General features: G+C 46.1%; 1 protein-coding gene across 1 annotated transcript; it reads left to right on the top strand.

Annotated features, from left to right (window-relative positions):
- Nucleotides 1-1618: 1618 nt before the first annotated feature.
- Nucleotides 1619-12977, top strand: LOC128071411 (WD repeat and FYVE domain-containing protein 3-like; the record flags this gene model as incomplete). Its single annotated transcript, XM_052664283.1, has 6 exons — nucleotides 1619-1801; nucleotides 3224-3320; nucleotides 6951-7274; nucleotides 7888-7999; nucleotides 8353-8550; nucleotides 11706-12977. Coding segments are annotated over 6 exons (1038 nt in total), but the record flags the coding sequence as incomplete, so codon positions are not given.
- Nucleotides 12978-13292: the final 315 nt, after the last annotated feature.

Genomic DNA, 13292 nt, shown 5'->3' with positions numbered 1-13292 from the left:
ATGCCATGATCTTAGTTTTTTGAATTTTAAGCCAACTTTTTCACTCTCCTCTTTCACTTTCATCAAGAGGCTCTTTAGTTCCTCTTCACTTTCTACCATAAGGGTGGTGTCATTTGCATTTCTGAGGTTGTTGATATTTCTCTGGCAATCTTGATTTTAGCTTGTGTTTTATCCAGCCCAGCATTTTGCATGATATACTCTGCATAGAAGTTAAATAAGCAGGGTGACAATATACAGCCTTGATGTTCTCCTTTCCCAATTTGAAACCAGTCCATTTTCCCATGTCCAGTTCTAACTGTTGCTTCTTGACCTACATACAGATTTTTCAGGAGGTAGGAAAGGTGGTCTGGTATTCCCATCTCGAAGAATTTTCCAGTTTGTTGTGATTTACACAGTCAAAGGCTTTAGCATAGTCAGTGAAGCAGAAGTAGATGTCTTTCTGAAATTCTCTTGCTTTTTCTGTGATCCAGTGGATGTTGGCAATTTGATCTCTGGTTCCTCTGCCTTTTCTCAATCCAGCTTGAACATCTGGACGTTCTCAGTTAACATACTGTTGAAGCCTAGCTTGGAGAATTTTGAGAATTACTTTGCTAGCTTGTGAAATGAGTGCAATCGTGCAGTAGTTTGAGCATTCTTTGGCCCTGCCTTTCTTTGGGATTGGAATAAAAACTGATCTTTTCTAGTCCTGTGGCCATTGCTGCGTTTTCCAGATTTGCTGGCATATTTATTGTTTTGATGACCATCTTCCAATTCCTGTATGTTGTCCTACGCCCACTGGCTGTGTCCACCAGATCATTTCTGAAGTCAGACCTAGCATCACGCCTGTCAGACTATCTCAGGGATAGGAGAGGCTGCCTGGGATGGTGTAGAAGCTTTGGGGTGTCTAAAGGGCCCAGCGCACTAACCAACACACTATTGATGCTTCAGGAAGTATCTTAGTTCCTTTAACGGTAGTGGGTTGTTTTTTCACCAAACTGGTAGAATTTGAAGGAAAAGCTTCCTTTTTTTTTTTTTTCCTATCTCTGGAACTCATGAAAAACTGACTTCTCTGCTCAGGGAGTCTTAGGGTTTAATTCCGTGTGCCAAGAAATGACCTACATACTAGCTTTCTTCTTCTACTGTGAATACAAATTTGTAATAGGATATTACAGTGTTACCAAGATTTCATCTTTTCGTTTATTGAAGGAGAGTCCCAGCTGCACCAAAGTAAAAGATTTCGCTTCTACCCCGTGGCTTTTATGATTGGGCTCATTTTGTAAAATTAAGTGGGTGGAAGGTATAGATTTTGTAAACAGTAAGAGAGTGGTTATCACCTCCTCAGATTACAGATAGCTCTGACATGGAATGCAGCAGGGCTCTGCTGAGTGTGTGGAAGGGCTTCCAAATCCATCACCAGATCACCTTGGCCAGTCTTCATGCCAGCTTGCATTCTTAAAGAGGCCTCTGTTCAGGGTATTTTTTTTAAGTCAGCAAGCTCTGGATTCCAGGCTACCTCAGAAACTACCCAGTCACTAGTCAAAGCACTTAAGAGAGTTCTCAAGAGCCAGACCAAAGATTCAGTTGCTTCTGAAAGGAGCGTGTCCTCTGCTGGGAGTGACGTTTCTCTTCCCCATCTCAGGGGGACATCGTGTCCTGCGCTGGCACGTACATCCATGTGTGGAGCATCAATGGGAACCCCGTCGTAAGTGTGAACACGTTCACAGGCAGGAGCCAGCAGATCGTCTGTTGCTGCGTGTCAGAGATGAACGAGTGGGACACGCAGAACGTCATCGTCACGGGACACTCGGATGGCGTGGTCCGGGTAGGTCCTCTGTGAGCACATGCGCCAGGGTGTTTGCTGCCCTGGTTCACCCAAAGCTTCTGTAGCTGTCCTCAGGTGAAGACACCTGGAGGTTGTCCTGCTGTTTAGCAAACTGGCACTCAGATGTAGACCTTGGCCACTGGGTTATCAGATGTGGGGAGCGTCAGTGACTCGGCCTCTTTTCCCCCCATTAAGTAGATGTGTTAGTGCATTGACCACTTGATACAGGATCACTGAGACACCGTTTCCCTGTCGCACTGGGATTGCTAGAAATGTCAGCTGCCCAAGTATTGGCCTTTCAGCCCGTCAGATGGCTTCTTAGGGAAAATGGGGACCATCTCTTCTCTGCAGAGAATCACAGAGCTCGATCATGCTTCCAGGGGCCTCACGTCATCCATTCCTTGCTTGTCTCAGATCCTGGGTGATTTTACCTGAATCCTAGATCCATTTATCCTTTTCTTAGTTTTCATGTGTTGAAAAGAAAAGAAAGAAAGTGAAATCACTCAGTTGTGTCTGACTCTTCACAATCCCATGGACTGTAGCCTACCAGGCTCCTCTGTCCCTGGGATTTTCCAGGCAAAAGTACTGGAGTGGGTTGCCATTTCCTTCTCCAGGGAATCTTCCCAAACCCAGGGATTGAACACGGGTCTCCCTTATTGTAGGCAGAAGCTTTACTGTCTGAGCCACCAGGGAAGCCGATGCATTCATGCGTTGGGCCTCTACCAAAAATGGAATCCACGGACTGTTTACCTTTTTAGTCTGTTGTAATACTTGGGTGTTTCTCTCGGGAGATTTTTCTTTATGTCCTTCTTTAATTGTGCTCTGTGAAAGGAGAGAGCAGATGGTTGCTGCCCTTGTAATCACAGTCACAAGCAGAGCTACACAATGAGGCCATCGGCCACTCCCCGGCCACATTCTACTCTTAGACTGTGGCCACTCGCCCAAAGGGCACACCCCCAAAGCTGCAGGGCTGCAGAGCAGCATTCCAGATTACTCCATCTGTGAGGCATCATGAAGAGCACCCTAGCCAAACACGTCTGGGGCTCCTACTTCCTGTACACCTTCTTGGAGGTGTAAAGTACATATCAGTGTATGCAAGGCTCACAGGGGTTTTGTAGGAAATAAGGAAGTGTACATAGTTTAACTGTGTTTCTGAAATCTCTTTGACCCCATTCCTTTCCCTTGACCATGAAAAACCCACTGACATCTCATGCAACACAGTTTGGGGAGAACTGTTTAATCTGGAAGCAGTCCCTGCCACATTTTTCAAGATACAGGGAAACCTGACTGTACATAATAAGAGAAATCAGGTTACCTATTTAACCCTGAGAATCCATCTTCATGGAGTAACTCATAAATTGTTTCTGTAATCTGTTCAACTGTGTTGTTTTGTTTTTTTTCCCCATGCTTATTTAAATTCAGTTTTGGAGAATGGAATTTTTGCAAGTTCCTGAAACACCAGCCCCTGAGCCTGCTGAAGTTCTCGAAATGCAGGAAGACTGTCCAGAAGCACAAATCGGTATTGAATACTTTCTAAGTTTTGCAGTAATTTTCATGTTTCTTTTTTTTTAATCCTTATGAGTAAACTTACATCAACCAAGGTAAGCAAGAGCCTGAGGTTGGTCTTAACCACCTGGTGTGCAAAGCACCCTGGCAGGCTCACAGAGTTCTCTGGTTCATCAGGCAACACCCCATGTGGTAGTGTCTCATGGTGAGCTTTCGCATCCCACAATAAATACAGTTGCAAGCTTCCCAGAATACCAGAGGTTTGGGCTTTCCATTCTGAGAAATACAAAGCAGGTGCAAGAGTCCACTGTCCGATGAGTCGGGGCCACACCTCAGTCCTCCCCATCACTTGAACAGCTCCATGTGAGGGACAAGGCAGCATCATGTTTGTAAACTATTCACAGAGACAGACCAGAGTCCATGCCCTAGACCCCTTCAGGAGGGGCCTTCATCAGACAGGAGCCTGCTGATCTGTATTCTTGTTGTTTAGTCGCTAAGTCACGTGCGACTCTGCGACCCCATGCACTATAGCCCACCAGGTTTCTCTGGCCCTCAATTTCCCAGGCAAGAATACTGGAGTGGGTTGCCATTTCCTCCTCCAGGGTATCTTCGCAGCCCAGGGATTAAACCCACATCTCCTACATTGGCAGGCAGGTTCTTGGTACCACTGAGCCACCAGGGAAGCCCCGATCTTTGTTCTGTATCTGCTGTTTGTGAAGCACTTTAAAATTTTCCAGTGAAATATATACACAGTGTATATATACACACACAGAATGTTTGGAAATGGCACCAAAGAATCAAGCTAAGGTGTGCTTTGGGTTACTGAGTCTCCAGAGAAATACCTCTTGCTGAGTTAGATCAACTGGTCCAAGACTCTTCATAGAAAGGAACGGGGCTTTAAGTTCAACCTCTAGATCATCTAATTTTTGTACACTGAGAATTCAGCATGAGTTTGACAATATGAGGAAGTTGTAAGGGAAAAGACTTACTATCAGAAAGACACAAATCCTTCTCCTTGTAAGCTGACAGCAGCTTTTACTTTCTTTGCCAGAACCGATGAACAGGACATTGTAATGCTTGTGTTACTTTAATGCGTGTAAATTTCCACATACAGTTGCAGTTCCACTAAGAAGAAAGTCATCTGGGTGTTTGAAGACCTACACTCAGAATTCAGTTCAGTCAGTATTTGAGAGTTAATAACTGTTGTGTGTCAGACATCGACTGTTCAGTCTAATGAGAAGTGTGTCCCTCTCCCTTGTAACAAAGCTTGTAAGTGAAAAACAGGAAAATACGAATAAGGAGAGAAGAAGGGGTCAGATTCAGGGAGGAGAGACATTTGTATGTCTTTGTCCTCTTCATGTTTTCACATTGTGGACAAAGTTAGGCAAGAGTGGCAGAGGCAGAGAGCAGCCTACAGCAAGGGTTAACTTGGGACCATGTCAGAGTCGTAGGACTCAAGGGCAGGGCCCCAGATGAAAGAGAGAGCTAGTGGCTCTCTGGAAATCAAACCTGTGTCAAAGACCACTGTTTGAAGACTTTCATGATCATAAGCCATTGGGTTTAAAAAAAAAAAAAGCTCTGAAATTAGCCAACCAGATTACTAACGTTAGTAGTAGTGTTAATTGCTCAGTTATGTCCAACTCCGTGTAATACCATGGACTGTCTCCTCTGTCCATGGGATTTCCCAGGCAGAAATAATGGAGTGGGTTGCCATTTCCTCCTTTGGGTAGATCTTCAGGTTTGATCCCTGGGTCTACTTCATTGCAGGCAGACTCTTTCAGTTCAGTTCAGTTCAGTCACTCAGTTGTGTCCAACTCTTTGCGACACCATGAATCGCAGCACGCCAGGCCTCCCTGTCCATCACCAACTCCCAGAGTCCACTCAAACTCACGTCCATTGAGTCAGTGATGCCATCCAGCCATCTCATCCTCGGTCGTCCCCTTCTCCTCCTGCCCCCAATCCCTCCCAGCATCAGAGTCTTTTCCAATGAGTCAACTCTGCATGAGGTGGCCAAAGTACTGGAGTTTCAGCTTTAGCATCATTCCTTCCAAAGAAATCCCAGGGCTGATCTCCTTCAGAATGGACTGGTTGGATCTTACCACAGGCACATTAAGTATTCGTCTAGTTAAAAAATATGCGTAGTGGACTGGTGCTTGCTCACTTGTTTGTTTGTTTGTTTTTGGCTGAATCAAGTTGTAGTTGTGGCACGCAGGATCTTCATTGACACACGCAGGTTCATGGGCTCCAGAGCAAATGGGTTCAGTAGTTGAGGCACGCAGGCTTAGTTGCCCTGTGGCGTGTGAGATCTTAGTTCCCTGACCAGGGATCAAACCTGTATCTCCACCATTGGAAGGCGAATTCTTAACCACTGGACCACCAGGGAGGTCCCTGCTCACTTGGACTTGCTCTCTCCTTTGTTCCAGTTACATATGTTTGAAAGTAAGTGAAAGTGTTGGTCGCTCAGTAGGCTCTGACTCTTTGCAGCCCCGTGGACCGTAGCTCGCCAGGCTCCTCTGTCCACGGGATTCTCCAGGCAAGGATTCTGGAGTGGGTTGCCATTCTCTTCTCCAGGGGATCTTCCTGAACTAGGGATTGAACCCGGGTCTCCTGCACTACGGGCAGATAGATTCTTTACCATCTGAGCCACCAGGAAAGCTGGTTTTCCCTCCAGTAGACTGTTGCAAGGGAATTGAGCTGAAGAAATGCACAATAACAATGGAAAGAGGAGGAGGAATGAAATTCTCAATTAAGATTTCTATCCATGGTCTGCTCATCTGTGCTGTCATTTATATTGACTGCTATGTGGAAGGCACCATGCTGGGACTCCTGCTCTGCAACTGACCACTGTCTTGTAGAAATAATGACCAAAAGTAATAGTTTGGAGTGATAATTTTAAATGTGTGAGAGCCATACAGCTGTTAAAGGAGCCCAGAAGAGAGAGTTAACTTTCTGTTGCAGGAACCACATAAGATTTTAGAGAAAGAAGCATTTAAGATATGTCTTGAGAGATAGGTCACACCGGAACACACAGAGATTGGGAAGATGGGTCCAAGCAGGGCCAACCCGCGTGTGCAAAACTAGCTGCGAGGAGGAGCAGGGCTGCGTGGAGAGCCAAGTGGGTACGTCCAGCTGAGCTGTGGCCGTGAGGCAGGTGCGGGTGGTGAGAAATTCATAAAGGCAGGCTTTGGCCAGATTGTGAAAGAATAAATGCCGATCTAAGGATTTGGGCCAAAACAGTCTATAAACTCTGAAATTCTGCCATTTTGTTATCATACCTAACTGAAAATTCTGGCAATTCATTTGCCTTTATGGCTTCCCAGGTTGAGCTAGTGATAAATAACCCTCTTGCCAGTGAAGGAGACATGAGAGATGTGGGTTCGATCCCTGGGTCAGGAAGGTCCCCTGGAGGAGGGCTCTCTACTATTCTTGCCTGGAGAATACCATGGACAGAGGAGCCTGGCAGGCTACAGTCCACAGGGCCACAAAGAGTGGGACACAACTGAAGCGACTTTGCATATTGTAATATTGAGCTTAAAATACTGTCTCTCGTGTCTTAACCACTAGAGGAAGAATACGAGTGGGACAAAGCTGGATCTAACCATGATGTGTGTGTGTTCTCTAATTCCCCCAATGCATCACCCAGGGCAAGAAGCCCAGGATGAGGACAGCAGCGACTCCGAAGCCGACGAGCAGAGCGTCAGCCAGGACCCCAAGGACACGCCCAGCCAGCCCAGCAGCACCAGCCACCGGCCCCGGGCAGCCTCCTGCCGAGCCACAGCCACCTGGTATAACGACAGTGGCTCCGACGACTCCAGGCGCTGGTCCGATCAGCTCAGCCTCGATGAGAAAGACGGCTTCATATTTGTGAACTATTCAGAGGGCCAGAGCAGACCTCATCTTCAGACTCCCCTTAACCACCCCCACCCCAATCCCATCGAGGCGCGGAATTACAGCCGATTGAAGCCTGGTAACTCAGAAGTCCCACGTCTGTTTGTCAAGCCTTGTGGGTTGGCGAGGGTCGGTGGACTGAGGCAGAGTGCTGCAGCTCCTCTTTGCCCCATCCCTGTGACCGAGGCCGCCCGCCGAGAGGGCCTCACGTTTCTTCTTGTGTAAAGTGGAGCTAGAGACCCTTGGAGAGTCTATCCTACAGTAGCATTTGGAATGTGTTGGGCATTTTGTAAGGAAAAATAACCTCAAACCAAAACTTCATTCATTCACAAATTATGAAAGCTTTTGAAAATGGGTAGCCTATGGATTATGGATAAATAGATAAAACTCTATTCACAGAGAACTTTACCTGTGATAGAGTTAGGGGCCAGGTCCTCAACTGGAGAATTTGTGTCTAGTACTGAGGGTTTCCCCTCTCCGTGTTTGTCTTTGTGAAGGCCTGAGTCCATGGTCAGTGTCAGGCTAGACTGCTGGACCTTTAATAACCAAGGCAGCAGCGACCGAGAACCAGAGAGGCTGCCAGAGCTGTGTTCGGCAGCACCCTGAGGTTTGAGAGCCCTTTGTCAGGGGCCACCTACCATACATGGGCTCCCCTCGCTTCGTCAGTCATGCGTTGCCCTTTTCTGCCCCAGGGTATCGCTGGGAACGGCAGCTGGTGTTCAGGAGTAAGCTGACCATGCACACGGCCTTCGACCGGAAGGACAACGCTCACCCTGCCGAGATCACCGCATTGGGTGTCTCCAAGTAAGTGGCCAGCTCTCCTGGGGCCCAGCCTGGGCACCCACACTCAAGCCACCTCTGGAGAGCACAGGTTTCATCTGTATTATCCTGTGGGGCTGCACCAGACACACCAGGACACCTGCCAGTGTGTGGATTTCACTTGTGAATTTCAAAAACCAAAAAACTTTGCCTTCTCTGTTCTTCAGAGATATAGCACGGTTTGATGCATGGAGGGTTGAGATGGAAGTGTGCATTCGGGCTCCATGCTGTTCTGTGCCTATCCACGCTCGACCCCTCCCCAGCACACACATCCACTGGGGACCAGGGTCACAGGGAGCTGCGGCCGCCTGGCGGTAACTCTGCCGTGTCTCCTGCAGGGACCACAGCAGGATCCTCGTGGGCGACAGTCGGGGCCGGGTGTTCAGCTGGTCTGTGAGCGACCAGCCCGGCCGCTCCGCCGCTGACCACTGGGTGAAGGACGAAGGAGGGGACAGCTGTTCAGGCTGCTCCGTGCGGTTCTCTCTCACGGAAAGACGGCACCATTGCAGGAACTGCGGTCAGCTCTTCTGCCAGAAGTAAGATGAGATGCAAGCTTTCTTTCCTTTTAATTAAGAAATTAATTTCTGTTTATGTATCTTTAGTTGCTCTGGGTCTCCATTGCCGTGAACAGGCTTTCCTCTAGTTGCAGTGAGGGTTCGGGTTACTCTAGTTGCGGTGCTCGGGCTTCTTCTCACTGTGGCTTCTCTTCTTGCAGAGGCGGGGCTCTGGGTACACAGGCTTCAGTAGATGTGATTCATGGGCTCAGTGGCCCGGTGGCAGGTGGGATCTTCTTCAGCCAGGGTTTGAACCTGTGTCCCCTGCTTTGGCAGGCTGACTCGTAACCACTGGACCACCAGGGAGGTCCTTGAAAATCAAGGGATTTTCTTTCATTTTATCAGAACGATAAGCAATACTGCAATGCACACCATTATAAATGCCCTCTTCATACACAAGCTGGAGTTTCCCTGGAGGAGATACCTCAGAAAGGAATTGCTAGATGGCAGACATAGCCCTGAGCGTAACTAGCTATTGCCAGATTACTCTCCAGAACAGTAGTGCTAGTTTGCTCTCCCTCCAGCGGGATATGTCAGTTCTTGCAGTGCTTATTCATACCTGGAACTGCCAAGCTTTTCCACTTGTGCCAATCTGAGAGCCAGATTGTGTTGTTCCTGCTTGCAGCGTCTCTGAGGTTGAGCATCTTTTCATATGCTTATTGGCAGTTTTGAGTCTCCTCTGGGGTAACTTGGCCCATTTCCCCTTTGGGTTTGCTCTTTGTTTTTTTTCCACCTACATGAGTTGTTTTGTATCCTGGGCTCTGATCCTTTGCCTTATATATGTCTTGCAGATATCTTCTGCCAGTCCATGGCTTGTGTTTTTAACTTGATGTATGTCTTTTTCTGGCACAGGGGTTTAGGATTTTGATGTAGTAGCATGTGTTACTTTTTATTACTTTTGCTTCTTTTTTTTGGCCTTAAAAAATCTTTCTCTGTCCTGAGGTCATAAAGATGGCCTTGTTCATTTTCTTTTAAAAGTTTCAAAGTTCTGTTTTTCCCATTTGGGTCTTTAGGTTCAAATCCATTTGGAATTTATTTGGGGGTACGACATGAGGTGGGGATCACTTACATTTCCCGGGTATGAAGAGTCAGCTGTCCCATATGCACTGACTCCTTGGCATCTCTGTCATACACCGGGTTCCCACACACGCATGTTCACGCATTACTTTCCTTTTTTCAAGATTCATTTACCTACACATTTGCCTGCTTAGTCTCTCAGTCGTGTCCAGCTCTCTGTGACCCTTTGGACTGTGGCCTGTCCGCCTCCTCTGTCCATGGGATTTCCCAGGCAGGAATGCATGCATGCATGTGTTTTTGCCTGCACTGGGTCTTCATTGCCATTCATGGGCTCTCTCCAGTTGCAGTGCAGGCTCCCCTTCATCGCAGCGCGTGGGCTTCTCTTGTTGTGGAATACAGGTCTCAGGGCGTGTGGGCTCAGTAGTTGTGGCACGCAGGCTTAGTTCCTCCGAGGTATGTGGGATCTTCCCATACCAGGGATCAAACCCGTGTCCCATGCATTGGCAGGCAGATTCTTAACCACTAGACCATCAGGGAAGCCCCAGTCCTTAGTTTTCATGGCAGACAACCGAAAAGATCCCCCAGGCAGTACTCACTAATATGTATATTGCCTTACTCGAAAGATGCTTTCGTAGAAAACACAAAGTGTATCATTGCTCCTGAGCCAGTCACTGAGGGCCTTGGCTTATTGGAAAGGCTATGGTCTTGGGTTTACACTGCCCGGGTACTCACTGGGCTGTTGTCCATTGCGTCATCTCAGCACATTACTAGCCCTCTCTGAAATCACATATGAGTTTTGTAAAGCACCAGGTGCAAAGTCTGGCAGTATAGGTGTTTAGTAAAAAGTGTTATCATAATTATAAATTTGTTTTCAGATTAATGTCTTAAACCTTTTCTCCTGAGATGCCTGATTCAAGGTGAGGTAGCAGAAAGTTGCTGCCAGCCACTTCTTACAGGAATTTCCATGATGGCAGAGGTATCTGTCTTGAGCTTCTGTGCTTTGAGACACCCACTCTGTGAAGCCTAGTGATCTGGTAATTTCTGGTCATCTGCTGCTCCATATGTCTGCTGACATACATCTGTTCTTTGTAGTGTTTAATTTTCAAAGTACTGTTTACATGTAGGTGATTCTTTAAATTATCCCAGGCCCTCAAATGTTGAATGGAGGCTTTATTTGAAAAACCAACCAAACAAGTGACAGAGGATGACATAATGAGCATGGAAGGAATGCTGTCCCAGAGGGCATAGCCCTGCCATGATCTTTTACCCTTGAGCTGCTAAGGGAGCTTGCCAGCATTCCTAAGGGTCTCCTCAAAGTCCAGTCCCTTAAACCCCCGAGGCTGCTGGTGCTTCACTTATTCTCTGGACACTTCTACTGATAGATTAATGGAGGAAATAAAATTTTCAGTCTTGTGAAAAGCCAAGCTCAAAGTGACGGAGTGCCACATTCAGGGTCATACCCTGCTTTATGCCAGGAATAAGAATGCTTTCTATAAAGAACATCTCTAAGTGTGTATTCCACCTCAAGAAATTCTGTCAAGATAAACAAAAAATGAGAACATTTGGACCTGACAGAAAAGTCAAACTACGTGTTTAAGAAATGACTGAAGAGTGAGTCAAAGTGTTTAAATGCTCAGAAGAACTCTTTAGTGACCAAAGTATCTTCTAAAATGAGTAGTGAGAGCTCTAATGCCCAGGGAAAATAGTCAGGCTCCAAGTAAAGACATTGGCATACTGCCCAAGGTTACAGGACATGAGGAAGAATGCCCTGCTTCCGTCCTGCACAGGAAGAACGGCCTCAGAGCTGTTCAGTTCCCCTGGCTTCATCCTGTAGCAGAATCTTAACTTTTTTTTTAATCTTCTTTTGTCAAATAAATGCCTTGCCTTGGTTTATTAGCACATTTCTTCATAGAATGAAACAAGGAATACAGCATTCCTCGTGGTCCTTGGTCAAAAACCACATGACCCGTACCAGTACAGCCTCTGGCATTCTTCTGACACAATATGGTCTTGAGTGTTATACTGTAGGCTGTCCATTCTGTTTTTAAATGAGCATTTCGGGGCCCAATGGTCCAATGTGGGAAAAAATCCATAACTACCTGGTTTTGCCTCTTCTTTAGGTGCAGCCGATTTCAGTCAGAAATCAAACGCTTGAAAATCTCCTCCCCAGTACGTGTCTGTCAGAACTGTTACTACAACTTACAGCATGAGAGGAGTTCAGAAGACGGGCCCCGGAATTGTTGAAGATTCACCAAGCTGATCGGAGACCACGGTCTGGAGACCCCGCTTCCCGCCTCCCCCGTCACAACTCGCAGCTTGGAAGGCATCGAAACAGTCTCCGTTTACACATCTCTTCACACCACGCGTCTGAAGTGTGGGATTCAAAGGGAACACTGACTACACGGGTGTAGAGTCCAGTCACGGGGCAGGCACTGTGCAGGGGAGCAGCACCTGCTGAGAAGACGAGGTGGTTCCCAGGAGCGACATCTCAGTATCCGACTCTCCCTTAACAATCGCTGTCTCCAAGAGAAAATCCTCACGTGTTACCTGTTCTTTCCTTGCGTCTCATTTTTGTAGAGCTACTCATCCTCGATTGGAAAAATCAACAACTACAAAAAAAAAAGGCTTTTAGAAAATGGTTGTAAATCTGACTTCTTTGCAAGTAACTGTGTATATTGTAAATAGGTACAAAGGCCTTTTTTCTAAATAAGGACTTAACAGCCTGTAACATGAGACTTCCAACTAAACCACTAATTCAATGAAATACTTATGGTTTGTCTGACATCGCTCACCAATTAATTATAAATATGTTTTTTTTTAAATCTTCAAAGACATTATCTGTGGTCTTTTTTCCTTTCCCCTTTCAAGCCCAGCTCGTGTGCCTGATGTCCTTTCTCTCAAGTTGCCCACGGTATCTCCACTTAACCTAAGCTAGTAACCAAAACAATGTCATGTGGACCTTCTTTAGGAAACAGTGTGGGAGAATAGGAGTCTGGCCCTGAGATACCCTGGCAATCTTTGGGCATCTTGCACATGGCTACACACCACCTCGGTGTTGTTCTGATGTCACAAGGCCCCACGTAGACTTCTCTTTGGACTGCCCTGTGGTCAAAGCATCTGTTCTTAGCACTGCGCCCTGATGGTCAGGCAATCCACGCAGTGCAGGAAACAGCCCTGCCTCAACTGATGGAAATATATTTGCATGTAACCCAAATTAGCTTCTCTTGCATAGAACATAAGAAGTATGTGTCTTTGGTGACACTAATGTTCTACTATAGCTTATTTTCCAAAAAAGGGTTAAAACAAAAGAAAAAAGTGTACAGAATTAACATGTAAACCTTGTTGTAAAACTGGATCATGTCAGAACTGCTTATATTTAACCTTTACCATTTAATGCCATCTACCTGAAAACAGTGAGATTTATACTGTATCAATGTCTATTTTTTTGTTTTTGCTATGAATATAAGTACAGTATTTTAATATTTAGTTATTTAATTTGTTCTACTAGTTGGATACAGAACACACAAATCCAGGGAGACTAAAGCTGGTGGGGGCGAAGAGATAAGTTTCGTTTACAGAAGGAAAAGGCTTTGGTGGTGGGATTTTTTTAAATGTGTGTTATGTACATATATAAATATATATATAAAACAAATGAAACGATTAATCTAGATTTTAACATTTTCAGATATTTAGTGATAATATTATGA

The sequence above is a fragment of the Budorcas taxicolor genome, unplaced genomic scaffold (assembly GCF_023091745.1).
Source record: "Budorcas taxicolor isolate Tak-1 unplaced genomic scaffold, Takin1.1 scaffold509, whole genome shotgun sequence".
NCBI lineage: Eukaryota > Metazoa > Chordata > Mammalia > Artiodactyla > Bovidae > Budorcas > Budorcas taxicolor.
This window is presented reverse-complemented; position numbering and strand designations above follow the sequence as displayed.